Below are 21,215 nucleotides of genomic sequence, written 5' to 3'. Positions count from 1 at the left end.
ACCGTTATGATTATTGCTCCAGATCTAAAAAGTGTGGTATTTATAATCTTACTGGCCTGTGTTGACATTAACTCCTGTTTGTAATGATTGTCTACTTGATCCTTCACATAAGGATGGCTGCGACCACAGCCATAACACTGAAACACATTGATAGACACTGAAAAATATACATTATGATACTGCCAAAATGTACAATAATAATTACACAAGGAATGAAAGAACAGTTTTTTATATTGGCATTTTGCATGTCCCGTTCTCTTTCCTCCTCTGTCATCCAGTGTCAGGTTTGGTTGTGGGTTCCTAAAGCCCTGCAAGTTCCTTTTGTGGTGAGTCTCTGATATCACAAAAGTCCCTTGATTCAGAGCCCTAAAAGAACCATCGAAATGCTTCCCCGTTGTTAACTGGTGTTCTCTGGAGAAAGAAGAAAAGAATAAAGAAGTAAGAATTGCCTTGTAAATAATTATAATAGTCTCTTTTTGCTCCTATGTCCATTTCTTTAAATCTGTCCATTTTCTTTCATCTGCTCTGTGCTCAAAATGTAAAGAGACAATTTAATCACTGTTGTGATTTTTAGGTGAACTATGTTATCAATGTTTTGACGGTCACAAAGTGAAAGGTATTTGTAATTTAAATATTTCACAAAATTACACATTTCATGGGAAGAAACTTCAAGCTACACAGTTCAATATGTTTATAAAGTGATTTTATTGTAATAAAATGAATAGGCCAACAAGTAGTAAGGTCATAGTCATGAAGTTATTATAAAATGAAGTAATATAAACATACAGATTCAGAGTAATGAGTAGCAAACATGTATTCGAGAACTATGTACAATATAGACACAATTTATAATATAGACTCTGCATGGATGTCACAGGCAGGGCCTCTTCCTCTGTGGTGCGTATGGCAGGGGTTCACCACTAATGTCAACATTTACACGTGGGGCAGATCTCTTCAGGCTTGGTCTGGAGAACATCTCCTTAACTTGGATGAGTCCACAAGGCTGCTCTTCTTCAAGCATGGTGGGGCAGTTTACAGTTTCCCAGAGGCGTTGCTTCACACGGAGCCCTAACTTTAGGCTGTAGGTATGAGGCTTGCCAGAGGATTTCCTTAACATAGAATCCACCACAGCACGAGACATTCTTTGATGGTCTTCTGTGCTGTTCCCATGAATTAAAAGAGGTTCCTCAGTGCTGGTGTGTATCAGATGGACTGGGGGGTGAGACTTTCTACGTTCTGGGCAAAACTCAGGAAGTTCAGCTGCGTTTTTAAGGAAGCGGTTCTCCAGCTTTATGCCCTTTAGTTGTTTCTGTGTTGCGTGAGATCTACCGGACTTGGAGCTGTAGTTGTGCTCCAAGCTGACTGCATGTGCTAGCAGATGGACTGTGGTGTGAGTGTTTGTAAGTTCTGGACAAAACACAGGAATTACAGTTGTGTTTTTAAGAAAGGGGTTCTCTAGCTTTATGCTCTTTAGTTGTTTATGTGTGGCGTAAAAGCTACCGGACTTGGAGCCGTAGTTATGGTCTGAGCTGACTGCGTGTGCTAGCACTGCGAGGTTGTCAGACAGGGTGGGATCCTTCAGAGGGCTTGAAGGTTTTCTGGTGGATCTCAGTTTATAGCCTGAACCAGAGAAGGTACCAACTGCACCTCGCTTTAAAGGTGAAATGACAGATCGAGTACAGATTGTTTAAGGGGATTGTGCATTTGTTTTTAACGTATTAGTGCTTTATTTTGTTACCACTAGGTTAGTTTTAAATACCTTCATGGTGCTGGAAGTAAATTTCTCAGAGAAAAGTAGTGATTGCTTGAAAATCGCATTTGTTTTTAACTTAAAATTTTATGTTACCACAAGGTTGAATTAACATACCTTCATGGTGCTGGAAGTAAGCTGCTCTTTGAAAAGTAGTGTTTCCTTGTCAAATCTGTCAAAGGATATCTCAGAGAAGATGCTATGCTCTTTCTTCAGTGTGATTTCAGGTTATGAGTGTGGTTGCTACCAACAAAACAACACCGTATTTTTAGAAAACTGTTCAGCCAATCATGTGGCTGCGTGAAATTTTCAAATATATACATTATTTGATAACTTTGAGGTCCATTTAAATGTAAACAGCAAGTGATGTCACCTGAAATTGAAATAAACAACACTGTTCGGCCAATCACAGGGTTTCTTGGAATTTTCAAATATAAACTGGCTTATTAGCCAATCACATGGCTTCATGGGTTATTACATGAATTACCATAATTCAAATTTGATTTAAAGGAAGCAATATATTTGACTTTCTTTATAAAGTCATATGCCTCACATTATGGAGATCTTTAGGAAGTTGGGGATGTAATTTAATAAATGAAGTCTGCTGTAAATATGATAAATCACAAGACCATGAGTTCAGAAAGATGTCAAGAATTACAGTAAATTACTATGGCCGTTTGGAAAAATTCTCCAAACATTCTGTTCAAACATTTCCAAGACTCTGCCACAGCTGTAGGCATTCTAGCAGTCGGTTTTTAAAAATAGTCATGCCCTCTACAGCACTTCCCATAGAAGTTGCTAGTTTAGTACCTGTGGGGAATCTCAAATAAGAGATCCTGATGTTCTCTTGTTGTTATGAATCTGGTCTGTTTACATCTCTTTCAATTCTGGAAATATCCAGTTTTCTTTCCTTTTTTTAAGACAGAAGGGCATAGAATAGAATAGTGATCAGACTTTAAAGTGATGCTGATTTTGAGTCACATAAATTATAACATGACACTATTTTAAAGGTCCAAGGTGTCATTTTTTGGAGGATCTATTGACAGCATTGCAATATAATATACATAACTTCGTGTTCAGAGGTGTATAAAGACCTTACAAAATGAAGAACTGTTTTTATTGTTTTTATGACCTTAGTGTGACTAATTCCTATCTCACCACTAGATGTCGCTCAATTTCAGACACTGGACCTTTAATATCTATGTATTTGGTAAAACATCTGGCATGAGAATGTTTATATTTTGGTGAACTTTTCCTTTACTTACTAGTGTTAGTTCAGTAAACTGAGAACAGTACTGCCGAACAGTACTCATAAACTGTAGTATTGCCATGCAAACAATATCAATGCAGCAGCCATGCATGCACGTTCTAACTACAAATATCCAAATGATTGCTGAATAGATTGTTGATTTTAATCTGCAATGATGTAAAACAAAGACATTGGTTTGAGGTATTAATTATTATCCATCCATATATCCATCATGTATACCGCTCATCCCTATTGGGGTCGCAGGGATATTTAATCAATGTCCTTTAAATCTACTCAATGAGAAACTTGAAGACTCATTCTTGGTATTCAACTCTTGACTGCCTAATTCGAATTCACTGCTAAATTTAACAGACCTTAATAGATATATCCTGGTAATTCCTGTTCATAAAATAATACCATACCAGCGTAATTTACTGTATTGTACTATTTCAGGTAAGTGATGGTGAGATTCATGAAAGCAGAATGCAGCAATGATAACACATGTCTCTTTTTTACAACCATGAGAGAAAACAGCGGACTTGACAGTGGGTCATCAGGAGGAGGACTGGGGACTACTGGTTCAAAATACTAAATAGGTTATTGTCATGTTTTTTAAAATCCATTTGTCAACAAAAGATTGCACGATTATTATAAAAAAAGAATAAACATCTCCGGTACCAAAGCACTCTGGTAATAGTACTGTATCAGCACTAAAGCAAGTTGGCAGTGGACTGGATCCAGACCTAGCTTTGTGTACCAGATCACAAACACATGCTACCTACAAAAATATAACCTCTTTATAAATTATATCAAGTACAAGGATAGAATACAGCAGAATAATAGACCCAACATGGGGCCAAAACTTTTGTATCTCTGCTAGAGAAGTCAATCAAAGCCCTATGCTGAAATCTCTCAAGGCACTAGGTTCAGGAGAGAAACCAGATCAGAGAACCTTGTGAATAGGCTTCTTAAGAATGTTGTTGGGATACACATAGTGATAAATTGGTTTAAAACCCTTCTTTCATCAGTGATAAATTGCATCTTTGTTAGATTTGCATTCAAGACATACTGTAGCAGACAATGAACCGGACCTGGCACAGTTTGGAGTGCAGAAAAGCTAAAAGTAGATTCCACTTGCGGGTTGCTCTTTGCTTCAGGCACTGGGATCCAAATGTCTATCCTTAGCATCGAATGAAACCGTTGACAAAACATTGACAAAAAGAACCGCTACACTGACTCCTTGGCTGAGACATAAACATGTTTTGAAGAACTCTTGGAGAAGTAGAACTTTTGATGGGAGGAGGGAGAGTTTCATTGAAATGTTTGGTGTTTGCTTACTCTCCATTTCCCCAGGATCCAGGGGGTTCCCCAAAGGTTCAGCAGAGGCTGCAGAGCTCGAACGACAAGGGACTTGATATCAGACTCAAAACTGATGCAAAGCCTTGGCTAGATGTAAGGTTAAAGCTTTAGTTGTGTTTAGGGCATCAATAAGGCAGTGTTCCTTCAGCTCAGTTGGTAGAACAGTGCGTGAGCAACGCAAGGGCCATTGGCTTGATTCCCAGGGAACACAAATACTGATAAAGATGTATACTTTAAACACACTGTAAGTCGATTGGGTTAAAAGAGTCTGCGACATGCGTAAATGTAAATAATGAGAGCATTAGTAGGCAGTTCTATCTTCTCTACAGACTTCATTAAGTCATCATCATACCTGGGAGGTTTCCCATAGCATCATCTACTGAGGCAGCATCACAGTGACCTATGATACAAAGGACAGAGCGACCACCCTTGCCATTCCTGCTCACAGCTCTCAAACACACTTCTCAATCACTCCCTATTACTGATATACCGTACAGCTTGTTCCTGTCGCTCAGTTCGAATAACATATCGCTGTCAACACTATCTCATGGGTTTAATTCCAAGGAAACACACATACGGATAAAAAGTCTCCCTTCAATTGTAAGACACTTTGGATAAAAAGCATCTCCTTTCCCTTCCTAGAAGAAAAAACAGAAATAGGAGAAGAATGTTTCTCTAGATCCATATATTTCGGCATTGATCAGTCCCTAGTGAAAATGTGGTTTGCTATAGACAGTAATGACCCTGACGTGCGTGGCCGGCATGTCTGCGTTTTGTTAAGTCTCACACTATCGATCTGGTCGAGGCTTCCTGAGTGCTGCTCAAATTCACTTCCAGTCGTCTCTCCTCGCCTCACTGCTGTGACCAGGCACAAAGAGAGCTCAATTAGCACAGCTCGACGACGGCTCTCTCCCGCCTGCGCACTCCATCAAAATCACTCCATCAAACCACCCAGAGAGAGAGGGGGGAACGGGAGACGGGGAGGGTATTGTTACGCCGGGGATATGCAAGTCACTTTGAGGTCTCCTTTGCAATCAAATGACACCAAAGTAAATGTTCACCTGGACATAAAAATCAGCCTGTCTCAGACATACATAGACTGCATGACCGATGCACAACAGCGTTCCCTTTTTAAAAGTCTATCATATCTACTGAACATAATGGAGCTCCTAATGCAAGATTGGGAGGAGCATCTATTCCTGTCAATCACAATACAGTAGGCAAATACAAACGGCATATGTTATGCTGAATGGCTTTTTGCTGTTGATACCATTTTAATAAATGCAATATAATATAATAAATCAATATTCCATCAACAATTATGTTATTGTGTATTAATAATGATCAGAATAAATAGTTGTTCAAGCAACATAGTAATTTACCCTTTTATTCTATGGTGTGTTTATAATAATTTAGTGACTAACTTACTGATCATTTATCATTATCTGCACCATTTCTGTACATCTTGAGCCCCACATGTTTGAATAACCAGTATGAATGCGTTCATCTGTTTTTTGATGCAATGAGTAAAGGCGACAATCTTGCTTCCTTCTTACAAAGGAAGACACGTCATAGACGGAATCAGGCTGGCTGACTGATGTGGGGGTCCTATAAGCCATTGACACTGATTGGGGATGGCAGGTGCTGTTAATGACAGGGGCTGGGTATGTCCTCCTCTGATTGAAGTGAAAGAGAGAGAAAAAGATAAGGGAGGAAGAGTGCTGATTCATTATTGCCCAAATCAAATGGTAAAATACACAGACACGTATAGTAGACGTATATACGCTTAGTATACTCTATTCACAAAAATATGCGCATATAGTCAGTCAGACTCTGCCTCACACACATACAGCATCTCATCCAATTCCATTCTTTGTCCCCCACCCCCAGCAACCCTGATGTGGGGATTCGTGAAGGCCACAGATAAACCACTCAAGACCAAGAGAGGATGATAATAGCAGGAGCTGCAGAGCCTCAAATTCAATCAGCACTGGGCCGTCAACGTAGATTAGTTTAACATGTGAAACATGCATGCTGACGTACGTTAAAGACACGCCATCAGGTTCGTTAACCTCCAGTACAACCATTGAAGCCAAAATAAATAGCTGAAATGGCACAAAGATAGCTTTTATAGTTGGAGGGAGATATATTTTTCTTATTTTACAGCAACATCAATAATTGTCCGTGTGTCATCAGTTGACACTTTTAAAAAATTTTTTGGTGCTGGTATTTTCTTTGCTTGTGACATAGTTTTCTGTTGGAGTAAAAATGGGAGTCAAGTTTAAGATGCAAGGCTGCCGGAGAGAAGAACGGGGAATTGAGGGGGAAGGGTATTTGGGTATTCAGTGACAGTGGCTGAGACCCTCGTCTCTTCACGAGATGAATACCAGTCCAGGCAGTGTGCTGATGTGCTCCAGAACGCTCATTATAACGCACAGCCCATACGTTGCCCTGACATATCCATTATTTATTAACGCATGGCCACCATTCACGACTGCAATCCTTTGGAGGCAATTGTGACAGGTTCTTTCAGAAATAAATAAATAATCCTTCACTTTTACTTGTTCTCTTTGGCTTTTCCTCCCAACACAAGAATAGCTTGTGTCTTCAGACGGTAGCTCAAACCAAAATCTCCACGCTGAACGCATGGACTATGATATTGACCAGGCACATTAATTAAAAGATCCACTATTGTGTAAAATAAAATATTTTCTTTCAAGGAATAAACCCAAAATGTAAGATTCTATTCTATTCTATTCTATCATTTATACCTTTCTGAGTTCTGTTGAACACGAAAGAAGATATTCAAGGGGGACTATTGTCTATCATAGTTGTAGTTTTTTTCTAAACTGGTAATCAGTGGTGTCCCAGAACTGTTTGGTTATTCCTCCTAATATCTGTCTTTGACGTCGGCAAAACCAAGACATTTATACAGATTTGGAACATCTTGAGCGTGAGTAAATGGTGAGAGAATTTCCTTTTTTGTTAACTATTCCTAAATGATCTTTTAGCAAAAAGGGATACAGCAGAATGTGAATATAGCACAATAAAAACTTTTTTAATAATAACGTAGGTCGACTGGTTACACAGAAAAGTGAATGACAAAAATAGACAAAACTAATAGATGAAACATAATATGCGGCAAAATAAACACAAGATGATGCATATACTGTAATAAAGACAAGATATATAATGTATGTATGCCAAGAGGCATATACACAATACAAATAGCAGTATACTAAATGTTATTTTTTTGTATATACAACCCAAATTGTGGAAAAGTTGGGACGTTTTTTAAATTTGAATAAAATTAAAACTAAAGGAATTTCAAATCACATGAGCCAATATTTAATTCACAATATAACACAGATAACATAGCAAAAGTTTAAACTGAGAAATTTTACACTTTTATCCACTAAATTAGCTCATTTAAAATTGAATGCCTGCTATAAGTCATTAGAGAGTCTCTCAGAAGTAAAGATGGGAAGAGGCTCTCCAATCTGTGATAGACTGCGTAAAACGATTTCGGAATACTTTAAAAACAATTTTCCTCAACATCAAATTGCAAAGGCTTTGCAAATCTCATCATATACAGTGCATAACATCATCAAAAGATTCTGAAAAACTGGAGAAATCTCCGTAAGGGACAAGGCCGGAGACCTTTATTGGATGCCTGTGGTCTTCGGGCCCTCAGACGACACTGCATCACTCATCGGCATGACTGTGTCAATGACATTACTAAAAGGGCCCAGGAACACTTCCAGAAACCACTGTAGGTAAACACAATCCGCTGTGCCATAAGCAGATGCCAACTAAAGCTATATCATGCAAAAAGGAAGCCATACTTGAACATGGTCCAGAAGCGCCGTCATGTCCTGAGGGCCAAGGCTCATTTAAAATGGACTATTTCAAAGTGGAATAGTGTTCTATGGTCAGATGAGTCCAAATTTGACATTCTTGTTGGAAATCACGGACGCCATGTCCTCCGGGCTAAAGAGGAGGGAGACCTTCCGCCGTGTTATCAGAGTTTAGTTCAAAAGCCAGCATCTCTGATGGTATGGGGGTGCATAAGTGCAAACAGTTTGGGCAGCTTGCATGTTTTGGAAGGCTCTGTGAATGCTGAAAGGTATATAAGGGTTTTGGAGCAACATATGCTTCCCTCCAAACAATGCCTATTTCAGGGAAGGCCTTGTATACTTCAGCAGGACAATGCAAAACCACATACTGCAGCTATTACAACAGCATGGATTAATCGAAGAAGAGTCTGGGTACTGAATTGGCCTGCCTGTCGTCCAGATCTTTCACCTGTAGAGAACATTTGGCGCATCATTAAGCGAAAAATATGTCTAAGACGACCACAAACTCTTCAGCAGCTGGAAACCTATATAAGGCAAGAATGGGACCAAATTCCAACATCAAAACTCCAGCAACTCATAGCCTCAATGCCCAGACGTCTTCACACTGTTTTGAAAAGAAAAGGAGATGCTACACCATGGTAAACATGCCCCCGTCCCAACTTTTTTGAGACCTGTAGCAGGCATTACATTTTAAATGAGCTAATTTAGTGGATAAAAGTAAAATTTCTCAGTTTTAACATTTGCTATGTTGTCTATGTTCTATTGTGAATAAAATATTGGCTCATGTGATTTGAAATTACTTAATTAAAAAACGTCCCAACTTGCTCTCTAATTGAAATTAGCCTTTAAAAATGTGTATTGTATTGTGTATTGGTCCCGATGTTGTCTTACAAACACAAGCACAAATTATTTAGCAATTCATAACAAAACAATTTCTTACAAATTTGGCAATATCAAAGGAAGAAAAGAAACATAGACAATAGGTTGACAAAAAAGAGGTAGAACGCAGCTATGGCTATGGGGGCCAGCCAAAATCAGGACTCTTCTCCAGACAGAAAAAATAAAGTTTCTCTGGTGCAGTCAGCCCTAACTGATGTGTTATATATTGCCTGTCACTCTATTCTGCAGGAATATTGGGGCGTTGCCGAGCTCAAACCTGGAAGGTACAGCAATCCATCACTAACATTCACAGGAGGAGATCTCATCTCAGAGTTGGTAGCCAATATCCCAGAAGCTTGAGCAGCATATAAAAGGGCCAGTCCAAGGCTGTTACAAACACAGCGCTCATCTAAATCTTCCACATTCTACAGATGATGTCTTTTGCCTTGCATCACAATATTTCTAGGCAAACAGAATGAATTATTAAGAATAAAGATGATCATTCTAATAGAATCATTCTAAAATCATGCACTGCCTGCACTAAAACAACATATGGGAAATTATCTCACAGTGATTCTATGCATATCAGATGCCGGGCTTTAAATATAAGACGCAGAATGTATAACACATGTATATGAGATATTCAATAAGATGTTGTGGTAGTAAAATACTAAAATATTATATTGATATATTTAGAGAGAGAGAGAGAGCAAAATGAAAGGCATGGCTATAACTATATATATAATATGTCAGGTCTGATAAAAAAGTTCATCCAGAGGCCATGGGACACAATCTCTCCATTATCTTTTTAACATCTCATCATAAAATAGCCAGACAGGAGAGGCATTATAATGAAGCCAAACTCTTTATATTTACTCTAAACATGCACACAGATGGCTTAAACCAAATTAAAGTCCACATCATTGTCAATGAGAATTTATACACAAGCACAACAGAGAATGACACGTTGTTTCACAAAGGGGACCAAGGAGCTGCAAGTGGAACACAAGAGCACACATGATAATAAAAGACTGCTGAGGTAGTACTGTTAAAACTTATAATACATATTAGTTGTGTTATTAATAATAACAAGAAATAGTCATAAAAACCAGTAAGGGTGGTAATGAACAGTTTCATAGCATAGTGCAAATTGACATTGAGGCACAATTTGAAGCTCATTGCATTGACACAAATTCAAGTCTAGTTAATATCATGATAATCTCTTTTCTTCCCAGTGTTGGGCAAGTTACTTTCTAAAATGTAATAAATTATATATGACTAGTTACTGTCATTTAAAAGGTATTAGTTATTTTACAATATCACTGTCTCAGAATTGTAACGCGTTACACTACTTTTGCATAACAAATGAAGAGACCTTGTTACAAAGTAATAACAATGTAAGTATCTTATGCCTGTTGACTTTTCCCAGATGTGGCAGATTAGTTTTGTTATTTAGATGTATAATACAGCAAATGTGGAAAACATGATTATGTAATTAGGTGAGTGGATAGAGGCAAATAACAAATGAACACAAAAAGAATGGTTGGACAAATCAAACAGTTTATCGTCAGGAAATAATGTTTTATCTGGATTTGCCAGACTAAATTAGGATCCTGGCATAACATTATCATCTGAGTCAGGGGTTCCCAAACTTTTCAGCCCGCGACCCCAAAATAACAGTGCCAGTGACTCGAGACCCCCACTATCCTCGGAGGTGGTTAAATTACACAAACGTTGCGCAGAAATGCGCAGATTTGCCTATACCCAAACGTGCATAATGACAACAAAAAAAAAGAGCAGAGTCTAACAATATTATTTTATATTTATTTCCTCATTACTTGAATTGTTGTTATACATAAACTATGAATTATTACTACGGATGGTAGAATTTCATCAAACTGATTCGAGTGCTTTTCGTAGTCGAGGATGCTTCTCTGCCCTGCTCCCCTGGCCTCCCTGTATGGTCTTTGGTTGAAATTAATCAATGCTTCATTTCGAAAAATAAGAACATCCTAAACATGAAGCATTAAAAATAATCTGCATGCTGATGGGACTGTTTAAAGTGGTGCTGTAAATGGATTTGCTGCACCTAACCTAATGCGGTTTCTAATGTCGTTAATGTGACGTAATTACCTGAGGGGTCATGATCGAGGGGGAGGAAATTCCTAAGGTTGATGGCTTTTTACTTGCCTGGTTTGATCTTTAAATGATCTAATATTTTTAGATTATGTTACACTTATTGATTGCATATGCTTTTTCTAATAAAAAAAATATATATTTCTGGAAATCCTCTTGCGACCCGTCCTCACGGCCTTGAGACCCCCACTTTGGGAACCTCTGATCTAACCCAATGTACTGTAAATTGAGGTAAATTTAGTGATTTATGTTTAAATGTTTAAATGAAACATATTTGGCAGAAGGCAAGTTTTGGTGGGTGAATGATCATGCATTGCTAGTGTTGATCCGGTCCAGTCATCTCAACCATCGGATTCCAGCAACAGGAAATAGACATAGCATTTGAATCACAGAGTTTGTTCTATGGTGATGGCATGTCTCCCGGACCGGTGTTGGTAAATAATCCAAAAACATATTCCGGGTGAAAATGCGATGTTGTGACGTGCCCTATCCTGAGATTAATGCATTCTATTACAGCAAAAACATGCAAAAATCTAGCAAATAGATTTAATGAGAAAACCCGTAAAAATTTCAAAGGTGCTAATTAAAGAAAACATCTTTATTATAAATTTAAGATGCTCAGTATTCGGTGCGTACTCGATATGACGTGTAAACACAGCCGTCTTTACGAGCACTTTAGATGTGATCATTGCTCACAAATGCCGCAACCCAATAAACAACAGTGAGGAAAGGCAACACAGAAAGAGAGAAATGGGATTGACGTCATAGTTGACTGTTGATCTACATCAAGAAGATAAAGAGTGTGAATAAGAAAAAAAGACAAATTCTTTTTTGGAAGGAGACAGAAAGACAAGAACAAAGTGTACAGGAAAGAAAAGGTAAAAGATTGAGAGGAAGACTGTGGCGGCAGGGTGCTTTCTAAGGGCTCTCAGGGGACATTTTGTGGAAAGATTCCCTCCCCGTGGCGGCCCGCAGGCCTTTAAAGAATGGCAGCGGGACGTCAGTCACTGGCGTCGGCTCAGGAGAGCGAGTGAGTGCAGCATAGCGATGAGCCATGTGGGTGTACTGGTGCGAAGGCTAAGCGATCCAAACAGATTGCCTGTTCTCTGAGATGTTAAATTGAAATGCAAAACACTAGCTGACCGCCCTTCCTCTCTGAACAGATTCGCCAGCATATGTGTGGGAGCGTGGACAGCTTCCTGGGGAGCACTAATATTTTAAGGTAATTAAACCACTAACCCACTGTCTGTGAAGCCTGTGATTGTGTGGAGAGTTCGTTTTATTACATTGTTGATTTTAAACATTCATAGAATGTGGAAATATCAAAACGCTCCCAAAGTTCACCACTTGTGGCCGTACGGTAACATATTTTTGAGTGGCAAAGCTGCCATCCACAGCGTACAATCGCATATTTTATGATGCTTTTTACGAGTTTAACTGGACCTTTTATTGTATGTAAATAGCAGTGTGACCATTCTTAAAAACATTTCCATTCACATGGAAGAAAAAAGAATATGGGTGAACTATTGTTGTCATCACGATGTTATTCAAAGAACAAGAGCTCAACAAATTTCCAAAACATTCATAAATCAATTTGGTATGAATTATCCAATTCAATTTTTTATTTGAGTAACACTTTACAATAAGGTTGTATTTGTTAGTTGCATTAGCTAACATAAAGTAACAAGAAACAATATTTCTACAGAATAATGCACAATGAACTAACTCTGTCTCTGATCACTGTCCATACTTGGTCATTTATTTGAGAAATATTACCTAATCCAGGTAATGTAATGAATGAGTTATAACCAGGTGCTTGATGTGTCAACTCGTTCGGTCAGCGCCCCCGTGCATCGCCTTTTAACGCGAAGGGTACCCCTTTGGCATCGTTTTTCAACGAGCGGGGTATACTGTTTTCTTTAGGTCTGCTTTAGGTTGTTCGCTATAGTGTTTAAACAACTGCTTTTTTGGTTTCAAAGATATATGGAGCACCTATCCCCACCTCCACCCTAAACCTAATCACTCTTCAACTATAAAATACAACACGCAAATAAACCTACAGTCACAGGTATTTATTGCACAGACCAAAAAACTATATAAAAGTATTATAAACAAACACAATCGAACACAAGACACACGAGAGCCAATGTTATTGCACAAAAGAACAGACGTAACGATTTCTTCTTGGTGCCAGTTTTTACGTTTAAACGTCTGTTCACCAAACCTGAAATGTACGGTGGATGGTGATGGCTTTCGCATCTGTTCCTCATACTATTAGATTGTTTGGCTTTGGTACAAGTATTTGTATTTTGAATGACATCATGACTGCTGAGGGTTAGGGTAATTTTGCAATGATGACATGTGTTGTGGTTTGATAAACTGAATATTTAACCCCAGCACATTTTCATTTCTGCGTGTTATTAATGCCAATGGTTTGTCATGGAAAGCAACAGATTACCCCGCACGTCGAAATCTGATTTCAACGGGTACCTCGCATGTTAAAAAGCGACCGTCAATATGTGACGAGTTGAGAGGGAAATGTGTTGGATGTGTTAACAATTTGCAAAAAGAGTACCGTAATAGAACTACAGTATACACCAGTTTTAGCTTTTTATCTTAGAATGTCAATGCTCTTACATGTAAGCATTTGTCCACAACCTATTGTACACTGCACAAAACATCCAAACAAATATACAAGATGACGATTATTTGTCAATAATCGGCATTCTTGTATAGTTCTTGCATATTTTATATCGTCACATTTTAGGGTTAGAGGGAGGACTACAATTACGCTAAATGTAAAATATATTTGGTGTGATGATCGGTGGGGAGCGTGCAGGTGGAGTTTGAACGTGAGAGACGAGACGGTCCGAGGTTACATTTTGAATTCATCAACTATCAATTAATAGGAGAAGTTAGATTTAGGAGCGCTGCCAGATTTGGAGAGCACTGGGAGAGAAGTTTGTTTTTGGATAAATGGTTGATAGGACCTCCACAAAGCGCCTTCATCCAAAACCACAACACAGCATGCAAGAAAAAGCTGAGAAGCAGTGCATGAACCAACAACAACAAGGTGTTAAAGTGTATTCAAGAAGGTAAAGTGGTGTTTTCTCAGTAAAAGCACTGAGGATGAGAGAATTATCAAATATAATGAATTAACAAAATAACTGTTACAAAATATAAGATTAAAAAGTGTGTAAGTTACTTCGTTTTGTAAAGTTAAACCGTCCAACAGTGAAAGCGAATAAAGCTTTTTGACAGAAGCAATGTTCCTCTGGCCTCCGAGCCGACTGCATTCTAATAGAGCTCCTTAAGTCTGGCATGCATATGTAGCAGGTAAACAGGGAAGAGCACGCCAAAGTTAGCAACTTAGTTAGCAACTTATCCACATTTACAGTACATCACCACATTTCAACAATACAGTACTCTATACATAGTAGTATATGGAATTATCTTCTTTTCCTTCCGCATGTCCAATCAAATAACTCAAATCAGACACTCCCAAATTGCTATTTTTATGGAAATGTGAATGGAAAAGACATTCCACAAATTCAAAACAGAACACAAAAGGGGCGGTACAGTATTCTTCATCGGAAATTATGGGAGGAAAGTATTATGGGAGCCTCGCGGTGCAGAGCCAGACGCGAGTATAAACAAGGCTTAAAGACCTTATTTGAGGTAGATTGTATGATCACCAGCTGACAATTTCATGAGGTGGCTAATTCATATGAATTTGTATGATGGGAATTTTACTAAACTATCTTATTGATTATTAGAAAACTAATCTTGCGATTATTAGAAAAAGGGACACTGAAACCCCTGCCCGACCCCTAAACCTAACGTCATTGGAGCGTACTAAAATCATACTAAAATGTCCAAATAACATTGTACGAATTCATACGGATTAGCCACTTTCATAAAAAAGTTATAAATTCTTTTAAGATTGTGTTGGATAAACCACATTCCTGGAAACTATTTGACAAAGGTTAAAACAATGAAAGTAATACAGTCCTGTAAAATATATTATACTCTGAATATTTTAGTATACATTAAATATAAGCATTTTAGTGTACACATAGATTATTAACTATTTGAAATGTATTATTTGTCTACTTCTAACTAAATTAAGTACACCAATACTACGAACTTGTAAATATGAACCCCCAATAAAAGAATAATAAATCTAAATTTGTATTCATCTGATACAACGTTACTGTAAATACTTTTATCCATTTTTTTAAGGTATAGTTTTTGCACCCTAAACCTAACTGCAGGAGAAAATGCAGGCCACATTGCCTATCTATCCTCTGACTTTAATCATCACCATCAGCCCCAAGTTTCTTTGCATCTTGTCACACAGGTCACGGCAGTGATGAGGAACCATTTAACTTTTCAGCCTGAGCTGCCATCAATTATTCAGAGTCACCTGTTAAAATTTTAAAGTGCCACACATTAATGTTCCCACCACCTGCACTTTCACATACTGACCATCCTCCACTGACATCCTCAAACACCCCTCCCTATCCAAGAGAGCAGCCAATGACAAAGAGTTCCTTGGAGCACGGTACTAAGGATGTTAAATCAAGCCAGGTCAGGAGAGACGACAGGCATCACGAGTTAGGGCACAGGCCAGGCATGTACGATTATGCTTCAGTCTTAATTGGTAGCCAAACCAATAAATTCAGTGACAACACTGTAGCACACTGAGCAGAGCCGTGCAGCCGGTCGCAGGAAACCCCTTGGGTTAAAAAACCCTTAGTGACAATAATGTTACATTTAGAGTTTTCTTTTACTTTAGGGGTATCTTGTTACCGGACCATGAGATCTGCAGAACAAAAGTACAGTACCCGAAAGACTTAAAGGGATAGTTCACCCCAAAATAAAAAAAATATCTCATAATTTTGTCATTTCAAACGTGTATGACTTTTCTATTATCTGCAGAACACAAAAGAAGAAGAATGTTTGTAAAACACACACAATTGTTGACCAAAGCTGTCATAAATTTGTGCATTGAAGGTGTATACATGACAAGCATAGGCTACATGATTCAAACACAGTCGAAGAATTTGAGCAAATAACAAGCACAATATCATTCCATTCTGAGCTACATCCCAAGTCTTCTTAATGTCGTAGCTGTTTGAGAGAACAAGACCAAAATATTGACCTACTTGTAGGAATTAGGAATATAAATGTATTGTGTTAATAGGTGCAATAAAGGTAAACGTATTTAGTTATATGTTTACTAATTTGTCAATTTAATGGTTTAAAGCTAAGGTAGGAAATACTTCTCATACACGTTTGTTTCACGGGTTGAAATCTCAGGACCATTAAACGTTTGTGCAATCATTGCATTTGGTCCGAATGGAATGGTAGGATGTCCTACCTGCCTGTCAACCTGCAGTGTGTATTTGCATAACACCCTGTTTACGCAGACATCACACATCATCAGCATGTTCAATGAGGCTGTGTTTAGGTTCATTATTAGTGTAAATGTTATGTGCTTTGTCTCACTGGTGAATGAGGTCATTTAAAAGCATTGCATCCCACTCTCCCCCAACGTCTTATCCTTAACATGACGGTTTGCATTTTCTGCTCTGGCTGTGCGTGATATGTTGGAGGAGGTTTTATTTCAGAGAGAATGCGGAAAAAAGGTGCAACATTTTCCTCTTTTATGTTTCGATGCTAGCTTGCTATAGGGAGCCGCTAAGATGACATAATTTTGTTTGCAAAACCAGGAAGCGAGTTAGCATTTTAGGACTTCCGGTTACATCGCTCTAAAGTCTATGGGTTTTCTGAATGGGTTTTTGGCAAATCGCTCGAAATAAGGTCTGTGGTAAACAAAACCTCTAAATATTATTAAAAATGTTTCATTCTATGACATAAAACACACCAATTGTAACACGCTTGTGATTTTTTAAAGCCTTAAAAAGTAAAATGTCTTAAAAAAACGGCGGTTGCTAACAAGTTGCTAAAAGTGACTACTTCCTATGGCGGAGACATTAAACGTCATTGTGCATATATTGCTTTGCTTTACTATATAGAAATTCTGATATATTTTTGCTATTTTTAAGTTAACAGAATTTTTCATGCTTTTGATATTGCAAAATAATTAAATATTGCTTCATAAAAATGTCTTTCACATACTTATAACTGTAAATAAAAAGGTACCCAATCAATTAAAAAAAATATGTCAGGCTTTTGTGCAAGAAACAGACAAACAAACAAACAAAAACACAGACCGGTTCCGAAACAGAGTCCACACTTAAACAGTCTGACTAACCTGGAGCATTACTAGACCCAAAGCAAGTTCGGGAAGCATTAAGTAAGATACGATGACTCTGCCTGCCTAATCCATTCTGCTGTCTGGGAGAGACAGAGAGAAAGATGGAGAAAGAGAGAGAGAGAGAACCGCAGAGCAGTGACACGGGGTAATCCTCCAGGGTCTTGCATTAGCGCGCTAAATTAAAGGCGGTATTAGATTAAATTGGCTCTCCGATTTCAGGGGTGCAAGTAAAATTCTAATTTGCATTTTCCACCGCCGCTTAAGATATAATTAGTTCAGGGTGATTCCCAGGTGCAAAACACTGACAGTCACATCCAGCTGCTTACTGGGAATTTATCATTTTGTTAGCAGCTAAAGGTGCAATCAGTGGGGTCTACATGTGCGTTTGAGTGTGTGCCAGAGCTGGATTGTGTGTTGTGGATGCGTCTTTGTCTGTGCAGTTTTATAGGTGGAAGCAAGTCAATTATGCATTTTAATGGAGGATTGAAGACATTTTATCTGTGTGTACCTGCAGATGGTTGTATAAATGCATGTGAATCTTCTGTAGAGGTCAGCATACGTGTGGGCTCCATATAAATGAAGAAATTGTGTGTGGGCTGAAGATGCTAATCAGCCTTACAGCTAACTAAGATCATCTTAATGTATATTTCTTCACAGACAGTCCACCAGAAATGTAAATGCATTGCATTTAAGTTGGTCTGGTTTCTCCAAAACCATAAGATGATTTAATTTCATTGTGAGGTACATATTTCAACTGTTCACTACTGTAACTTGAGTTTTAAAAATGTATAGTAAAATATCTATTTAAAATGCTTTTCACTGTTTAGGAAAAGAATATCCCAAAATAGCATTGTTTCCTGAATTATAGGCCTGCTGCTAATAAATCATACTTCTGTCTTAAGCAATAACATCTCTTTATCAATCAAAAAGTCATCAAAACACAAATTTCCATAGAGGTTATTATTTTAAACAAAAGTGTGTTTAAAAGTGTCTAATCATGACAGTAGGGCATGTAAACAGTCACTAAGATGCTCTGCTGTCTCCCATGCTGATTCCCGTCACATTCCAATCCCATTACTATTTCTATGCACATCTGTTGTGTATTGAATATGTTATATAATCTTTATTAATGAACTGGTCTCAAGGGGGAATATTTAGAGATAAACATCTATAAATCACAGAGAGCAACAAAAATGCTAACTTCACCTCATTCAGGGATCTTAGAAATGAATAACATGACATTTGTAGACACAACCTGATCTGATGGCTAATTCATATGAATTTGTATGATGTCATTCATACAAAAATGTACTATTATTAGAAAAAAAGTATATACTGATGCCGCTCCCCTAAACCTAACTGTCACTGGGCCGAGAGCAAATCGTACTATTATGTACAAATAAGATTGGACGAATGAGCCACCTCATGAAATAACTAAAACTTGTTTTGAAATTGTAAAAACCTGTGAGATTATGTTGGTAGACATTAGGATTTAACCACCATCATTTTTCAAAGGTCACATATCACTACAATCATATTTCCTATGACCTTTTGAAATACAGTATAATGCACTACAACATATTCCACGGTCCCAAAAAACCATTGATTGTCACTTAACTGCAAAACAACTTTGGTGTAAGATATCTACATGCATAAAGTGTCATTTCTGCACCAGAGACACCAAACTCCTCGTCATTGCTTGAAGAAAAGACAACTTAGGACATTAGATAGAACAAGGATAAGAGAAAAGAATTTATAACAACTAGACTTTCTGTCTAGTTACACAATGAAGTAATAAAGCAGAAGCAGAACACCTCATACTATATATAAACATTATACTGTATGTGTACTTCATTTTTACAACACCAAGCACAAAGTAATGTTTGTTTTAAGCCATGGTGTTATTAAGTTTTTATTAGGTCATTTAATCTTAAAAAGTGCCTTGTAAAAATATACTGTATCTCAAATGCATCTCCAGTAACTACTTCGAATTATAAATAGATATACAGTATATATATAGTCAATGTTGTTTTGGTGTTTTCACATCTGGATTTAGCGCTGTCCACTTCATCACCCAAGACAGATGTTACTACCACATGGACCTTAATTTACACGACTACATTCTAGCGATTCCAGAATTATGCAGTGTATTTTTCCACTCTTATACAAACACACCCAAATTTGTATGTTCTCAGATATTTTCTTACTTTTACCACATGCAAAAATATGAAATCTCTTTATCTAAGCCCTTGAAAACAGAACATTTGAGAGAACCGTCATTTTAGATCATTAAAAATCCCTAGCGCATCATCAGTTTGATGTGCCAATGGTTTTGCCATTTCAGAGTTTGTGAAGATGTCGGAAAGAGAATCCAGACTAGCAGCAGGGATTTTCTTATTGCTCTCATTGTGGGGGAGATGGACTGGCCTCGTCAGGAGACGGTTTCTATAATTGGTTAAAATGACCAAGCGCAGAGAAGGATGGCTCTCTGCTGAAAACCATTTCCCAGCTCAGCTTGGAGCAGAGCCAAGCCCAGGGTTGTTCGGATGCGTTCCAGCCCCAGCCTGACTGGCAGCAATTAGGGGTGTCTGAGCCAAGCTCAGCTTGCGCTCCGCACAAACACCCCTAATTACTGCCAATTAGGCTAGGCGGGTAGGCAGATTTGAGAAGCCGGGGGGATGTTCAGGCATGGGTGGGCATGGAAACAATTTTCAAGGGCTTAGAAACGTGACTAGAAGGAAAGGTTAATGCTTTTGAGTGCACGGGGGGAAGGAAGGAGGGGGGAGTGTGGTGTCTGAGCCGTCGCCTCACCTCTAGCGACGAGCCGGCCTTCTTTTTTAGCTCCTCGCATTTCCGAAACTTGCAGATCTGGTGGCCCGTCTTACGGTTCCGACAACTGCTGCACACTCCACAGTTGATTAGCCTCCTGCAGGGCGCACACACCCCGCACCTTTTCCTTTTCTTTTTCGCCGGGTTTCCGCTGGATGCAGAGGAATTATTCTGTGGGCAGTCTGCCAGATTGGCAATTTGAAACGCACTGTCTGTAACGGCTGCCGAGGCTGTGGGGGAGTGAAGGGCTGTCATGACGATGACCCCAGGAGGTAATGAGATGCCCCCTAAAGCCGGAATAGCGGAAAAAGTTCCAACACGTTCCGGGAGATTCATTATCTCTGCTTCGGCAGCACCACATTTCAGCTTGTTCATGCATTCTCCCGCTAAAGGTCTGCAGTGTTCAGGGGATAAGCTAGAGAGGAAATTATTATTTGCCATTTGCAGCGTTTCGGGCAGCACGCCAGGTTTCCCCGGCCTTGGGGAGTCGTTTCTATGCATGCCGGTCCTATTAGGGTTTATTGCCGCTGATTTCCTTCCCCAGAGCATGCCGTTATCGCAGTTCCAAGGGGACACGGCAATTCTGGCGCTGGGAAAAATTGGTGTCGTTATGCGGGCGATCTTTGCAGTCTGTGGAAATGCCCCATTGGTTTTGTAAAAGTTCGCGAAAGACCTGTACCTTTCCATTTCGGCATTGTAATCCAACAGCTGGCTTAATCCACCATCCTGAAGATTATCCTTCTGCAAGAGTGACACGTCTGTGCTCTGTCCGCTCTCAATGCAAAGTGCATTGTTAATATTAGACATGACTGTTGCGAAGATGCCAAGGGGTCACGATAAATATTTCAGGGGTGAAAGTTGGTTTTTGGCAAG

General features: G+C 38.7%; 1 protein-coding gene across 1 annotated transcript; it reads right to left on the bottom strand.

Moving 5' to 3' along the window:
* Nucleotides 1–366: 366 nt before the first annotated feature.
* Nucleotides 367–21,149, bottom strand: cxxc4 (CXXC finger 4; the record flags this gene model as incomplete). Its single annotated transcript, XM_079463484.1, has 2 exons — nt 367–411; nt 20,325–21,149. 2 exons carry the CDS (start codon nt 21,147–21,149, stop codon nt 367–369), a joined length of 870 nt encoding a protein of 289 aa, XP_079319610.1.
* Between the last annotated feature and the right edge of the window lie 66 nt (nt 21,150–21,215).

The sequence above is a fragment of the Barbatula barbatula genome, assembly GCF_947034865.1.
Source record: "Barbatula barbatula genome assembly, chromosome: 8".
Taxonomy (NCBI): domain Eukaryota; kingdom Metazoa; phylum Chordata; class Actinopteri; order Cypriniformes; family Nemacheilidae; genus Barbatula; species Barbatula barbatula.
The sequence above is the reverse complement of the archived record's forward strand: the minus strand, read 5'-3'. Positions and strand labels throughout refer to the sequence as shown.